The 17547-nt window shown below is 33.6% G+C and overlaps 1 protein-coding gene across 2 annotated transcripts in view; it reads left to right on the top strand.

The window, feature by feature from the left end:
• The first annotated feature begins 2386 nt into the window (after positions 1-2386).
• The window catches only part of acj6 (abnormal chemosensory protein 6), a 34800-nt gene continuing 19639 nt past the window's right edge, over positions 2387-17547 (top strand). For both annotated transcript variants that reach the window (XM_090109608.1, XM_090109675.1), the window contains exon 1: positions 2387-2528. In XM_090109608.1, coding sequence (XP_089965734.1) covers positions 2406-2528 — 123 coding nt within the window. In that variant the 5' untranslated portion in view covers positions 2387-2405. The remainder of the gene's footprint in view (positions 2529-17547) is intronic.

The following is a 17547-nucleotide window of genomic DNA, read 5'->3' on the forward strand; positions in this document are numbered from 1 at the left end:
CCGAAGCTGGCGAACTCCCGAAGGAACCACGGCAAGCGATAAAAGCGTCATGCATAATGTACGGCCGTCCGAAATCGAAAAATTAAAGTCCCGCCATCTGCCGGTCGAGGCCGGGTAATTACGTGAAGGGTTGTTCTTGTTTTGACGTATCCGTCGGTTTGCACATTGCCGGGATATGATCTTCGCTAATTTCGCTCATGCTCGACATATATCATCACTGCCCTCCCCGTGGACCTGCGGAAACCCTTTTTAAATCCCGTTTTTGTGCTTCCATTGTTAATTGAGTATATGAATAATAATATTTATATTAATGGACTACTAAAATGGTCTTCAGTTACGTTCTCGTTCGGTGGAAGAGATAATGGAACGGAGTTAATTTGCCGATAACGATTATTCAAGTTATTTTAAACGATTTTCAAGTTTATCATGCGAGTTTTCAAGTGAACAGCGATGCAGAAATATTGCTGTTATGTTTGAGTTGTTGATTTTGAAGTGAAACTTCTTTAGGCACGTTGAGAGTAAAATTTCAAGGTCGCGTCATGGCAATACCGTCACGTCATGGAGTAAGGTGACGATTTTGGTTAATCTTTGAATGTTGCCAAAGATTTTGCACTTCTCTTTTTTGTATTTTAAACTTATTAGCTTCCAGTCAATGACCAGGTAAGTAGATAACATTTATAATTGTACCTACTTCATTTATATAAGTTATGCCGTATGGCTTTGTAAACATTAGACTGGAACACTAAACGGAAAACTTTTTCGTTTTATATGAAAATATGTTCAAATTATTTATTCTGTGACCTATATTTGTATTATAAAACTATTTTTAAGTAAATTAACTGAGTGTTAACAAGAGAAAATAACTGTTCGAGAGTGGAAATACAATTTAGTTGTTGTTAGAAATAAACTTAAATGGATTACTTAATTATGATAGACGTGTACTCTTGTACCTAGTAATTTAACTAAACTTAAAATCAATTAGCTAGATACCTAGGAGCTAAAATGTAAGGAATTTAATATCCGTTGTTCGTACCTTGTTTTTTTCCAAAGCGGAATTATCTGGCGCACAGCTTTCATAGCAGAAATAGCGAAACGGATGACTTTGATATATATGTCTACAATTTCAGTGCAATCTAACTATGAGTAGAAGTATACGTATATTTGTGCTATACGTAGCTCTCATAGTAACTCTATATAAAATACTGTTTTTAAGTCTAGGGGTAAAGCTTGTTGATGCTGTTTAGTGTGCATTCGGACTTAGTGTTACCAATATTGATATATTATAAAACTGAAGAGTTTGTTTGTTTGTTTGTTTGAACGCGCTAATCTCGGGAACTACTGGTCCGATTTGAAAAAATTTTTCGGTGTTAGATAGCTCATTTATCGAGGAAGGCTATAGGCTATATACCATCACGCTACGACCAACAGGAGAGGAGCCACGGGGGTGAAACCGCGCGGAGCGGCTAGTATTGATATATGTGTCGACTACTCGATTCATGTTTTCAGGAAATGTTCGATACAATTAGTCAGTTCATGGGACTTATAATTATGTTGAATATGACGAGTAACTTACAATAATATCGAATGTAATTAATGTTCAAAGTAAGTCAGTTAAATGTATGAAAATAATTAATGTGTCCTACTACATTAATTATTTTCATATATATTCATACATTGTATTTCATACATTGTAGCAGGACGCATTAATTATTTTCATACATTCAAGACATTTTTTAACATATTGTTGAGTTGTAAAGTTAAGATGCTGTTATTTAATTTTGTAATATGTATTAGGTTATTCATTAGTGGATGGAATAAATAAATTAACTATTTTCTTTTTCTTAAAGGCGTAAAATCTAAAATCCTTTATTTTTTTAATAGAAACATAGGCGATATGAAAACTTTAATAGTCATACTTCTGTTTGTCTCTGTAAACCTGAGATGCCGCTGCCAAATGACCACCGGCACGATAATATCGTGTCGACCGCATTTGACGGCCGGCGTCCGTCTGATATCTAATAAGCATAATGAAGGGCTGTGCCAATCGCTTCACGGGCGATCCGTCAATCTTTCCGAGTTAGAAGCGTGAAAAGGTAACAGACACGAGAAGTGAATGGACCAATTAAATAATTCAGTTAATCGTGAAGCCGCCGGCGGCGACGTAAACATGCGTGAGAGGGACGACGTGTTGCCGGAGGAGGGCTCGTGGAGGGGCGAGGGCGTGGCCCGTGACGTCATGCGGCACCCGACTCAGTCGGTTATCACCCGGCGAATAGAGCGGTCGTGGCGACGCGTCGCCGTTTTCAACCCCAAAGTACGAGAAAGTCGCCAAAATTTTCGACCGGCAGTATCACTCACCTTCCAAGGTGCTGAAGTTGGAGGACGACCCGTGGGGGTCATGTGCCATGTACTCGCCGGAGAAGATGAAGTCCGGCGGGGGTCTCATGGCGCCCCCGGGCTGCTTCCCGGGTCGGTACAGTCCCACGTACCGCAGCACCGACCCGCGCCGCTGCGTACCCAACCCCTCGGTGAGTCCATTCTGCTTCTCTTCCACTACCTTCCCGCATCGATAGATCGTCCAAATACTCCATACATTGACACTTGGGTTCAGCTCCGACAGGAGTTGACATAAACAATTTTTAAACACATTACAATTACACAAACTAATTCCTTCCTTTTCAGGTTATTATGTCGCTGTGCGTTTATGTCTAATGTATGCTTGCTGCTTATGCGACTTTTTGGAGCTCCATTTACCTCGTGCCTTGTGATGCGAATTATTAATTTCTGATTGCATAATTTTCAAAGTTTATCTATTTAAATAGTTATCATAAAAGTAAAAGAATATTGTTGTTTGGAAAAAATTAAATTGAAATGGCATTAAAATAAATATAAATTTAAATTACGTCAATATTATTTTAATCGGACATCAAAATGAAAATATTATTTAGTAAACCGCAGATAATTAATCTATACAAAATTATTCTTACATTATTTTCTAAAAAAAATGTTTTTAAATTATTATTAAATAGGTTAATTAATACAATGTTTAATTCATGCATTTATATTAGATTACAGTTCTAAATATTACCATTTACCAACCAGGTTTAGCGTTTTGTAAATTTTTAAATTTAAGTTGGTATAACTTGGTCGGCCGACGGTGGCGGAGAACCCGCCGTTAAATCCCGTCGGCCGTCGCTCTTATTGGAGTTAAATTACTTTCTTCACCTCTGAAGGAAATAAAATTTTATTTCAGTGATTCCAGACTTGATACGCAGGTCTATAAAATGTTTTGCATCGTTTAACAAGCTGGATATTGTTTGTTTGTATTAAATTATCTAAATGTAAATAAATATTGAAACTGGAAATATACTGTCGTTTTAAAAGTGTTTTAAGTAACATTCGGGGTAAAATAAATTGTCCCAATAAATTTTCACAGATTAAATATGTATTTAATTTAAACAAAATATAATATAGGGCTTGAATAAATATTATGTAGTTTAAACTTTACAGCTACGGATTTGAATATTGTGAATAGATTGCTGATGTCTACGCTCGTAGATGCGTCTACAAGCGTAGCCATTGGAAGTCTACAGATCCGATGCGTAGCGGGTCTACAGAATAAATTTAGTTATAGTCAAATATAATCAAATAAAATGTAGTTATCATCGTTAAAAATTGTCTTAAAAATTCGGGCACTAATAATCTTATGTCACTCACACAGCATTAAAAATATACAAATATAAAAGCATAAAAATCACGGATATTTAATAGTAAGAAAATAAATATTCAATACAGTGTTTCACAGGTTAAAAAACACTGAAAGTTATGCATTCAGATATTTGTATGATATTAATAAATTTCTTTTTAGGTGATCATGGAAAACTTGTGATTGACTCTGGTTCTGCAAGACAACGTATTTATTATTATGTTTATTTAAAGTTATGTATTTCAGATTTTTATTATTAATAACTGTGTCCTTATTTCCACATCACCACAATAACACACACACACACATTATGACACAATTAAAATATTTCAGCCGTAGTATTATATATTTAAAAAAATGATGTAATTAATTCAAAAATAAAATAAAAAAAACTAACTAAACCGTATTAAATATTTCTTTAATAATTATTATTTTTAATGGCTTCTATCATTATCTCTTTAAGCACGATTTTTCACAACGATGACAAAGTATATAAAGTCGAGTCATTAAATATTAACGTGAACATGCTTCCTGTTTTGATTGCTACTTAAAACGTTAAAGTACACTAAACATATCTGTATAAAGTCTCATTGTATTATAAAATATTATATTTGTACTTAAATTTTAACGAACTCTTAAAATTTTAGTTGAGGAACAAAACTTTGGGTATGAACTTATTATTTTCTGAATTACCATTTACCTAGTTACTTATCACTACATAGTATAAAGCAAAGTCGCTTTCTTTGTCCCTATGTATGCTTAATCTTTAAAAACTACGCAACGGATTTTGATGCGGTTTTTTTTAATAGATAGAGTTATTCAAGGGGAAGGTTTTAGTATATAATTTATTAGGTTTTAGAAAGCCGCGAGTGGAAAGCTAGTACGGTAATAATTTCGAGGAATATTGATGTGGGTACCTATCAAGCGCGGATCCAGGGGGGGGGTCACGGGGTCATGACCCCCCCCTGGGCTAGGTCCGCGACCTAAGTGGACCACTAATTTAATATTAACTTTAGCAAATTTTTTTGAAAATGAACAACAGAAAATACAGTCAAATTACAACAAAAAATCGGCCAAATGCGCGTCGGACTCGCGCACCGAGGACTCCGAGCAAACATATTTTTTCATTATGTTGTATCTTACAATTTTGTTTAAAGGATTTTTTTCTTTATCTGTACTTGTAAGTGCTTAAGTCGTTGCTTTTAACCAAATTTCAAGACTGTGTTCACGGGAAGTATACCTTTTAGGTTTTGATTGATGATTCCCTTGCAAGTATAGTTGCAAATTACAGAATATGCGGCTCTAATTGCTTTTTCTTCAGATTGCGTTGACTTAGAATTTGAATTAAATAACAGATTTAAGTTATTATAGACCTGAGTTCTGATGTGAATATCAATTAAATACATGTATATTTTTATTTAATTTAATTAAATAATTAGGATTTTTGCAGTTATTACTACATCTGTGCTATAACACGATACTTTTTACTCAATTTCAAGACTGTGTTTACGGGACAGGGTGCTCCCTGCAGGTATTGATTCCCTTGCTAATGTCGAAATCCTACGGTCTACGGTCCCTCGATGCTGTGAAAAATTCAAACGTTTTAGCCAACGCAATCAAAAGATGCAGCTGTAAATGCTGAAATTTTTCGCAAAATTCGACACTCCCTAAGAAATCAAAACCTACAGGGTAGTTCCCGAGTACACAGAGTCATGAAATTTAGTACAATCAAACGTCTTATAACGCAGACTAGCTTACCACCCGCGGCTTCGCCCACTTTCTCTAAATCCTTATAAATTATATAACAACTATTCCCCTTGAATCACTCTATCTTTAAAAAAAACTGCATCGAAATTCGTTGCGTAGTTTTAAAGATTTAATCGTACATAGGGACATAGGCACAGAGACAACGACTTTGTTTACTAATTGCGAAAAGCATGAATCTTTCCTTAGATTATAATATAAAAAAATATTTTTAATTTTTTTTAGCTATAGTACAGATACAGGAATAATTGCAAAAAATATATTTTTTTCAAGTTTGTCTGCCTGTCAAGACCCTTTTTCTCAGGAACGCGTGGAGGTATCAATCTGAAATTCATACCGAATACTCAAATCTACGGTTAAAGCTGTGAAAAAATCAAACTTATAAGCCAACGCAATCAAAAGATACAGACGTTTATGCTGTAAATTATCGCAAATTTCGACATTATCGCAAGGAAATCAAAATCTATAGGTATTGTACTACTTCCCGTGAACACAGAGTTCTGAAATTTGGTTAAAAGCAATGTCAGCACAGATGGAGGAAAAATTGCTAAAACATACATTTCGTGCTTATCAACATTCGCAAGTGTTGCCAGGAATCAAAACCTAGAGGGTACTTCCCGTGAACACAGAATCTTGATATTTAATCTTTATTTAATAGAAACTTACGTCTTATTGCACAGATAAAGAAAAAATTGCAAAGAGCATAAATTTAATATTAAAACATATAAAAATGTTTGTACGGAACTCTTGGTTCGCGAATCCGACTCGCACTTGATCAATTTTTTTTAAATCTACGTATCAATTAAATTACCAAAATATAGCTTTTGAAAATTTCCCACGTCTATGTGACCCCCCCCCCTGGCACTAAGGCTGGATCCGCCCTTGGTACCTATATACTTCTTATATTACTCGCCGTCCGTCGAGTCTGATGAAGGAAATTACATCAATCAGGTTTTCTTTCGCAAACTTTCATTCTTTAAAAAACTTGTCCTTAGAAGTTATTAAAGAAAATAAAAGCCAACATAATTATTGTTCTAAAAGAATGCGCTTACATTATAAAAATGTCGAATAATTTCAATTTATATTATAAATTTATTATTTATTTTCCTAATTATGTGGGAAATTACTTGAAAAAAACATGGATAGACATTTTTGTTATTGTAACATAGTTGAGATAGAATAACTTTAATAATTTTCAAAATGTTTCACAATGTTACAAAAAGAAGGACATAATAATTTTTTACGTATATCACATCGGATATATAAGCTTCTAATTAATTCTTACATCAAGAAGAAATATCGCATCATTTTATCAATAAATTATTTCAATTTGTTATCAAAAGCCAAAAATATTTATCAAATTCGTTTTATAAATAATGATTATAGTTGGGCACCTGCAATGAGATAATCCATACTAATATTATAAATGCGAAAGTAACTCTGTCTGTCTGTCTGTTACTCAATCACGCCTAAACTACTGAACCAATTTGCATGAAATTTGGTATGGAGATATTTTGGTACCCGAGAAAGGACATAGGCTACCTTTTATTGCGAAATATGTACCACGGGCGAAGCCGGGGCGGACCTCTAGTTCTTAAAAAATCTAATAGTTATTCAACTATTCAGTTAAATATTTATTATTTTATAAAACTGGGCAAGCTTTTCATATTATCGTATTAGTGATACATACCATTATTTTATGATTCATTGAATGTTATCCATAAATTTAATACGCAATACATTAAATGTTTATTCTTTGCTAAGGCTCTTGAGATATCACGGGACATTTATTTTATTGTTTCTTTTACGAATTATGAAGTATTTTAATTATCACAGAGACGCAAATATTATTGGAATAAAGAGGGCATTAATCCTATTTGTCATTATCCGAAGTAAATTTCAGTATACTTTTATAATTGGTATTTAATAAAGATTATCCTTCATCCTTGTTTCTAATCCACTTCATAATTTATTAAATAGTGATTAAGATAACTTAATCTAAAAAAAGTAATATCCTATATGCATTTGAATATTTTCCGTAAGTCAAAGATTATGAGAATAATTTTTAGTCGTAGTTTAAATACAGTTGATCGCTAATAACTTATATAAATATAAAAATAAAAATCAATTACATTGTTATGCTAACTTTGCTTTCAATTGTTGTGATTGTATAAATAATGACTTTGTAAGTTGAAACGATTTAAATTATTCTGAATCGTGTGTTTTTTGAAAGCGCTGGTTTAGAGGATATGAAACAATTGAATACACCGTTACAATAACTAAACGATGTATGTAAAATTGTTGTGAAATAAATTTTATAAACTAAAATATAAATGAAAATTTTGGATATTACACGAAACTGATAATCATATTTCAATATCACTCTATCTGTGTTACATATAGTTGAACTATATATAGAGTTACGAAATGTGCATTTAAACTAAAAGTTTTTTTTTTAAACCATTTATTGATATAAAAATAAACATACATTAAGCATACAGAAGAAACACCACATAAATCGACACGATTTGATCGTGGTGCATATTAAAAATTAAAAAAGATTACTGAGAAGTCGATTCTCGTTGTAATGTTGCTAGTAATATTGTAGTTTAGTATGTTAGTATCAATACATTATGAAACCGACAATTTAAGCAAAATATAAACTTGATTCAACATAGGAAAGAGTAAAAATTACCTTCCTAAAGGTTACCGAAATTTTGAGCAAAAAGTGTAGTATAAGTTTAGTGTAAATTATTGATTGTACCTACTTGTTTTAATATAAGATACATACATGTAATATATTCTTGAAACTCATTGAAAGTCCATAAGACAATAGGTACAGACATCAACGTAGAACTAAAGATACATATTTGTATATTTAATATAAGAAATCAATAGTATTCTAGACATACGACGAAAACAAACCACTCTTGTAAAGAAAAACCCCCAATTAGACACACGCCATAAACCTCACGAAATAGGTACCGGAAATAGTTTACGTAAAGTGACTTAAACACAGAAAATATACTTGAATGTAATTTCATTCCACATACGTTGATATAGAACGAGGAAAGGAGCTATTATATGGTATTATGTCGTGTAGGTATTGTATTTATGTAGTCTAGAATACGTCGATTAACGTCGCGATCCGCAATTATTACTGAGTCTAATTTCCATTGTCTATAATATGTAAATGTTCAGGGGTTAGCTTATAAAGACAATTAACGTCACTTTTAGATGGTAAATACGTAGTTTAAGTTCCACTTATAATGAAGTCTTTTATGTGGAACTAGTTAAATCAAATGATTCTTAGAATTAGTTAAAATTATACTTTTTTATTTTTGCTAGTACAATTTTCTTGAAATCTTTTGACATGACTTTTCTTATAACTCCTTACAATCATTTATCAATACTTAACTATATTTTTATGCCACCGTGGGCGTCCGAGATGGTGGGATGGGATGGTAGGATGCTGGAAATGTATCCGCAAAGTGGCTGCCAGTATTTTGGATAGCTAATTGGGAAAAATAAAGGAATGACGGTGGGAATAAAGGATTGGGCTGGGATTATTGAGAAAAAGTATACGTGACCTCCTCCAATCATATTAGTAGAAGAACAAAAAATATAATAGCACGCGAATAGCGTGCAACTACTTAATGCCAATCTTCTGTGAGGGTGTTGTAGTTTTCCCGGTGCAAGCTGGCCCAATTTGTGCCGAAGCAAGCTTGACTCCCGAATGAAAATCTAATTTCTAGTTCTCCAACAAAAAAAGTAAATTATGTTCTATTGTAGACTTCTATCTTTCTTCTTCTGCTAAATATTTAATTCGCGATCAATATCCATAATAAATCAACAAAACAATGTAAACCACATTATTAAGCAGTATTAAAATCTTCTTATAATCGTCTTAACCTTATTTTTATTATAAAACCTAAATACCTACATTTAATTAAAGTTACAGCTGACTTATAAAACAAACGAATAACGTTAAAATGTAATTTACTTCTTCCACACATTAAAGAATTACGAGTATATCGTCTCCACGGTTGTTTAATCGTGCTATTTATTATGTCCGTTTAGTTTACAATAAAAGACGCCTTGCAGACGGCAAGCGCAGGTACAAAAGGCCATTAACCAACAACTGTAAGCGATGTTTAACCGCCTATTGGCGTGACAGAACCGTTTTAATGAACTATGAACGCGAAATTGATTCCCCATTAGTGATCGGAAAACCATATATGTAAATATAAAACAATATTTCTCCAAACCGCCTCTGTTTATATCTCTTCCATTTTAACAAACATAAAATAATTTATAAAAATAAACACTAATAAAAATAAACGCCACCGCAGATTTTTTACCACGGAAGGCAAATCAAATAAGTAACGTCATTATCCAAAATTAAGCGGAAATTAACACGTACGCGAACCGTCTGTTAAACAAATAAAACAAAACATGGTTTCGTAGTATAGCTCGAAAGCTATACTCTACATAGCGGCAAATCTCACGTATAGGCGCAAGGTTTTATTGCATTTCTGCTTCGGATGTACACCTATCTCGTTTTAGCACGTAGTGTATTTTGCAATAGGGAGTGAGACAGGTAGAGCGAGCCGGTGCTATCTTATTTTATTCATGGAGGCGAGAAGCACACCGTACAGTGAGACAGACGTATGGAGAATTGTTCGCGAGGAGCAAGGACGGACGATGCCTCTCATGACCGACTGCAAACAAAACATAGACGAGGGTGAGAGGCCACCGACGATTGTTATTCGACTTATATAGCAACGTCTACGTTCATAAAGGAGGAATGATAATAATAATAAAAAAGAAAATGCATCTATTGAATCGTTTGATCATAATATGCAAATCAATTGCGTTAATAAATAATAAAACAAAAAAATATTCTGCTCTTTAAATGTATATTTAATTCGAATTTTCTCTGAAATATTGATAGATAAAGTCGCTACATAAAGTCATCAGATAATACTATATATCAGATAATACATCGCTTTAATTCGATTTTAAAAACTTTTTTATTTTATTTTATTCTTGCGTCCGACTACTACTAAATTTTTTAGCGGTTATCTCAATTTCTGTAGCAGCAGTAGTTTATGAACAGTATAAATTTATAATGAGTGATTTTGACATCTAATTTTTTTTTAAACTCACAAAATGTTGTTAGAACAAAAATCTCTATCTCTTGCATTGCACGTTACATACTCTGAAAAATTAAATTAATGCAATATACTCTTAAGGCATTAAATCAACGTGAAAGAATAGCAAAAAACATGACAGTTAAATATGGTACCTAAGTATAGCATATAAACTTAAGTTATCCTTAGTAATGTTAAATATTGGCTCTATCAACCTTAAACATTACTAAAGATTTCTTAAATTTTAATTTTAATGCAATTCAATGTCCAACACAAAAATAAATAAAAACGTAAAGTTACATAGTAAAAAAATAACAAAGAATTTCGAATCGATGAAAGATTTTGGGAATTTGTGTTAATCGATAAATCAAATCAAATGTTGACTTGATATGACCGGACAGCGGACGTACATTTATTCTTAGAAATTAGAATGTAACTATTAAAGTATTGTAAGAATAGTCATGCATTAATTATATTATTTATTGAGTAATAAATACTATTAACTGGGCATATCCACTATACAGATAGCTTTCATTAAGTTCATCAAAAATGGTTTGCTCTACGGCTCTACCATAGTGCAAAATGCATTTTGTGAAGTAGGTAGGTATTTCTTATAACTGAAGGGTATTATATTAATGCCATAAAAATGTACTTACTAAAAACTAGGTACACTAAAAAGCAGGACATACATTATTAATGCTATTTTAAGAAATTGAACCAAAGTTTAGAATTCAGAAAGGGGCTGACATTCTGTTTGTATACAAGTTGCATACAATCGCTCTTCCCGTGTACGGATTGTCGTGTAAGGAGGACGTTTAGCCCGCATTGTGTATTATGCATACAACTGACCATTGGATGACAGGAACATTCAGACGTCGCAGTGTAAGATCTGTACTTGCATATCTTATTTAGCATCCAATTCTAAAATTACACACAACAAACGTTACGATATATGGCCACAACAAAACATCATACATTATACAAAAATGCATGTGCGTCACATTTCTTAAAATAAACACACAAAGTACACGTTTCAGTCGGCTCACGATATATTGCGATTAATGGGTCTCACGTTAACTGAGTAATAAGTGTTTCTTATTAAAAAGAAAACAAGGTGATGTGTGAGCGGCTCGCAAACTAACAATTCGGTTAACGTTACACACTCAATTATGAGTTAACTGCACCACGAGTTAACTCGGAATGTGTCGCTAACTACAGGTTAAATATTCAGCGACTAGCCGTATTGTATGGTACCTACTAGACGATAGTATGGAAATACGCTCAGTGTTTGGTTTGCCTTACATATTATTGTGTGGCGCTTATCATTACACTTTCTTGGTTAATGCTTCTATATTTATTATCTTTTTTTATATTATCTATTTATTTTATAAAACTAATATAAACTAAATACAATTCTGTTTTACTATGGAAGCATGCTTTTGTTAAGCGATACACACGTCAGATTTTAATAATTTTAGCCATCATTATGAAATGAATGAAGTTATTAACTGAAACACCTTTTATTTTTAGACTAGCTTTCCGCCCGCGGCTTCGCCCGCGTTCTCAAAGAATAACCCGCATAGTTCCCGTACCCGTGGGATTTCCGGGATAAAACCTATGCTACGTGTTTTTCCAAGTTACCCTCTATATGTGTGCTAAATTTCATGCAAATACATCCAAAGAATAAAAAGTTTCATACAAACTTCTATCCCCTATTTTACCCCTTTAGGGGATGAATTTTCTAAAATCCTTTCTTAAGGGACGCCTACGTTATGACATCTACCTGCATGCCAAATTTCAGCCCGATACGTCCAGCGGTTTGGGCTGTGCGTTGATAGATCACTTTATCAGTCACTTTTGAGTTTTATATATATATAGATGTCTTTTTAGCAATTGTTTTGTATCTTACCTGGTAAAAAAAACAAACGAAAACACCTACTTTCATCAAATTCCTAAGTGCATAATCAAGTATAGACTTGAAACTAAATATGTTGAGTTCTGCCTTTACTCTTAGATACTTAATGTAGTTACAACCCCCTAATAAACCTATTTAATATCTAAGTAACATGGTAATTAAAACAAAAGATTTAACGTTGACTTTCACCCTGTTCTTTAAACAACATCAAAGTTAGATCAAATTTGGTGTATGAATTTGATTATTTAAATAACAATATGTTGTAAAAGTTTCCGAAACATTCTCATACGTTCAGCGGTGTTCAGTTGTCCAATAGATAGTTCATTAGGCAGTCTCAGTGAAGCAAGCTTGTCGGAGTGGCGGCCGACTGTACCAGTAACTGGCGGTTTTACTAAATTATTAATATTTCACTGGGTTTATTCCGTGATTTAAATCGCGTTTCTATAGTATTTTGGTTTATGATTGCATATCCGTTTGTGCGATCAAGTAGTTGTTGATTTAACTTTTATTTTAATGTACCTAATATTTATTTCATATTTTGTTTAAATATTATTACATATTATTATTATAACTCTTGTGAACAAAGGGGATATGCATGACATGAGCTATGAAATTGGAACGAATCAATAAGTTTTTCCTTATTTTTCATGACACCTAGGTATATTTCGTTCATTTGCAACTTTACCTTAAAAACTGAACATAATTATTTTCAGTTAAGCTATATTGAGGATTTTTACATTACAAATAACTTGAATAATATAAAACCATACGAGCAAATAAATGTGTTTTAAAGTGGATAATAAACGCAAGTACAAACATAATAGAAACATTAAAGTGACTGCCAAAAGCTTAAAAGTAAATTTAAGGTGTCATCAAGATCATGTTATGGCGACTCGTAATTTGAGATGTGCCAAGTGTTGGCGAGCAAACGGCAACGCTTAAACTTTTCCTCTATAGAGTAGTTCCCAAAACCTGTTAAGCTTCAAGACTCTGGTATTTTAATAACTGAGAGCGCGACGGCGCTGCTTCGTAAACTTGAAATTAACTTGGTGCCCACGGGAGAAATATGCACTATGCTATGAATACGGGTTCTGCTTCTATTGTTACGCGCTGTAACAAGGTTCCATGTAAGGTACGTAAAGCTGGCGATGAAAAATTAGCGAAATTAAAAAAAAACAACACCAGAATTTGTTGCTTATTTGTTGCTAATTAGTTGCTATAATGACGATTTTGTTGCTCAACCCGTTTGCTGAAAATCAGCAACAGTTCTAGCTTAACGTTAAGGTAGCGTGAAGAAATCGGAAAAAGGGATGGATCGTTGCAAAAATGCAGGTGAATTTGTTGCTAATTTGTTGCTGCATAAAAACAGTGAAAATTTTGAATTTTTTTCATTGGCGCCAAAAATAACACTGGCCACGTCAACTTAATTGTCGATTTTCGGTAGTGAAACATAAAAAAAAATTTGTTGCTCCTCACATCGTTCACTGGCACAGTGTACAAAGCCAGCAACAAAATAGAAACCGGAAGTAGAGTTAATTTTGAAACCGGTTTGCTAGAAATTCGTCCACGCCAGCTTAACTGTCGATTTTCGGTAGTGAAACATAAAAAAAAAATTGTTGCTCCTCACATCGTTCACTGGCACAGTGTACAGAGCCAGCAACAAAATAGAAACCGGAAGTAGAGTTAATTTTGAAACCGGTTTGCTAGAAAATCGTCCACGCCAGCTTAACTGTCAATTTTCGGTAGTTAAACATAAAAAAAATTTGTTGCTCCTCACATCGTTCACTGGCACAGTGTACAGAGCCAGCAACAAAATAGAAACCGGAAGTAGAGTTAATTTTGAAACCGGTTTGCTAGAAATTCGTCCACGACAGCTTAACTGTCGATTTTCGGTAGTGAAACATAAAAAAAAATTTGTTGCTCCTCACATCGTTCACTGGCACAGTGTACAAAGCCAGCAACAAAATAAAAACCGGAATTAGAGTGAATAAATTGACGAATTTCTAGCAAACCGGTTTAAAAATTAACTCTACTTCCGGTTTCTATTTTGTTGCTGGCTCTGTACACTGTGCCAGTGAACGATGTGAGGAGCAACAATTTTTTTTTTTATGTTTCACTACCGAAAATCGACAGTTAAGCTGGCGTGGACGATTTTCTAGCAAACCGGTTTCAAAATTAACTCTACTTCCTTTTTCTATTTTGTTGCTGGCTCTGTACACTGTGCCAGTGAACGATGTGAGGAGCAACAAATTTTTTTTTTATGTTTCACTACCGAAAATCGACAGTTAAGCTGGCGTGGACGATTTTCTAGCAAACCGGTTTCAAAATTAACTCTACTTCCTTTTTCTATTTTGTTGCTGGCTCTGTACACTGTGCCAGTGAACGATGTGAGGAGCAACAAATTTTTTTTTTATGTTTCACTACCGAAAATCGACAGTTAAGCTGGCGTGGACGATTTTCTAGCAAACCGGTTTCAAAATTAACTCTACTTCCTTTTTCTATTTTGTTGCTGGCTCTGTACACTGTGCCAGTGAACGATGTGAGGAGCAACAAATTTTTTTTTTATGTTTCGCTACCGAAAATCGACAGTTAAGCTGGCGTGGATGAATTTCTAGCAAACCGGTTTCAAAATTAACTCTACTTCCGGTTTCTATTTTGTTGCTGGCTCTGTACACTGTGCCAGTGAACGATGTGAGGAGCAACAATTTTTTTTTATGTTTCACTACCGAAAATCGACAGTTAAGCTGGCGTGGACGAATTTCTAGCAAACCGGTTTCAAAATTAACTCTACTTCCAGTTTCTATTTTGTTGCTGGCTCTGTACACTGTGCCAGTGAACGATGTGAGGAGCAACAAATTTTTTTTTATGTTTCACTACCGAAAATCGACAGTTAAGCTGGCGTGGACGAATTTCTAGCAAACCGGTTTCAAAATTAACTCTACCTTCGGTTTCTATTTTGTTGCTGGCTCTGTACACTGTGCCAGTGAACGATGTGAGGAGCAACAAATTTTTTTTTATGTTTAACTACCGAAAATTGACAGTTAAGCTGGCGTGGACGAATTTCTAGCAAACCGGTTTCAAAATTAACTCTACTTCCGGTTTCTATTTTGTTGCTGGCTCTGTACACTGTGCCAGTGAACGATGTGAGGAGCAACAAATTTTTTTTACGTGGCCAGTGTTATTTTTGGCGCCAATGAAAAAAATTCAAAATTTTCACTGTTTTTATGCAGCAACAAATTAGCAACAAATTCACCTGCATTTTTGCAACGATCCATCCCTTTTTCCGATTTCTTCACGCTACCTTAACGTTAAGCTAGAACTGTTGCTGATTTTCAGCAAACGGGTTGAGCAACAAAATCGTCATTATAGCAACTAATTAGCAACAAATAAGCAACAAATTCTGGTGTTGTTTTTTTTTATTTTGCTAATTTTTCATCGCCAGCTTTACGTACCTTTCCATGTACCTACCTGCGATAGATAGGTACTCGCCTACTCTCTTGGGCATTACGCTGCGCTACGCGGTACATATTGTAGGCTGTAAAGGCTAAAATAGTTATACAATTTAAAATCGTAAATGTTGAATCAATTTAGACAGAGGGCAACATCTTTTTTTTTAATAAAAATCTTTTAGGTACACTTCACTCTCTACCGACGAAATCAAATATGATAATAAATATGAAACCGTAGAGAATATTTCAGAACGCGGGAATCACGCCGCTGTGGTTCCGTTGCATATTATCATATCTACATTTTACGGTTAAATTTACGCGTGCTATCATTTTTACGAGTAGCCCGTGGGAGCTCATAATCTGTCAGCCGGCTCGCTTTCAAGAAACGATCGATTCGATTACAGGCCGTTTCATATCTGTATCGATAACTCGCAGACAGGGAATGTTTGTAAATTATAGCATAGACTTCAGCTCAACGGTAATGATAGGCACACTTTATAGAAGACGATTTCAAAGTTGTAGTTTTGTAATATTTCTTTGTGATTGAATGGTGAATTTTTTAGTAATCTCAGTAATTTTACACTTTTATTTTATCGTGACTATTTGAAGCTACAAAGTAGAATATATTAAAAAAAAAGTCCAATTATGATCTATTTTTTAACGAATAATAAAAAAATTAGGTATTTCTGATTCATACAAATGAATTGTTATTCATTATGTATTTCGACAACTCAACAAATGTATTTGAAAACATATTTGTGCAATAAAAAGCAACCCTTTTGAGTTTACTAGGAGTATCGATTCATGCCGTGGTTGTAGTAAATTGGCGGTGTCATTTTAGGTTATTATTGTCGTTGTTTTACTTGTCCCGGTGCCACATGCTGGTTCTCACGGGCGGTCACGTAGTCCTAGCTAGGAAAACGTTTACTAGATACATGTGCATTACTAATTATAATTAATTACTCCTGTTACGAACACGCCGACATGTGATATCACAACTGTGTTTGCTAGTTTGTGCTTTATTCCTTACAGTTTTATAAGACTTTCGACATTTTACTATAATGTAATTTGTTTGAACCAATTTCACTGTGATATCTATATTGTGATATCAATAAGTGGAGCATAAAAGGCCTTGTTACAGCTTTAATTCGAAATATTTTTTCAAATAACATTCAATAATACGCTGCGAGCGTGAACGAAGGAAATAGTGAATAATATAATACATAAAATGTACCTAATTATTGTTTATAGTCTTTTTAGTTTTGTTTGTATTTATGTTAAAGCATTATGAACGTTGAAACGTCGGTTGTGGATAAAAAGACACTTGGAAAATTCTAGGCCAGATAATTAATACATAATGCGTTCAATTAATTAACAAAAAATATATTCGTATTTTAACGGAAGCTGCGAGCAATTACAAATTGGAACGTAATAAACTGAGACTTCACTGTATACTAACTTGATCGAAGATATCTTCTTGGAAGATTACTAATCCTACACTACCTACATGTATTTCTCGTACCTACTTTCAACTTATAATATATTTAAAGTAAATATATT

Source organism: Colias eurytheme, chromosome 1 (genome assembly GCF_061535395.1).
Source record: "Colias eurytheme isolate Ceu_HAF_F1 chromosome 1, ilColEury1 Martin Lab GWU primary, whole genome shotgun sequence".
In the NCBI taxonomy this organism is placed as follows: Eukaryota; Metazoa; Arthropoda; class Insecta; order Lepidoptera; family Pieridae; genus Colias; species Colias eurytheme.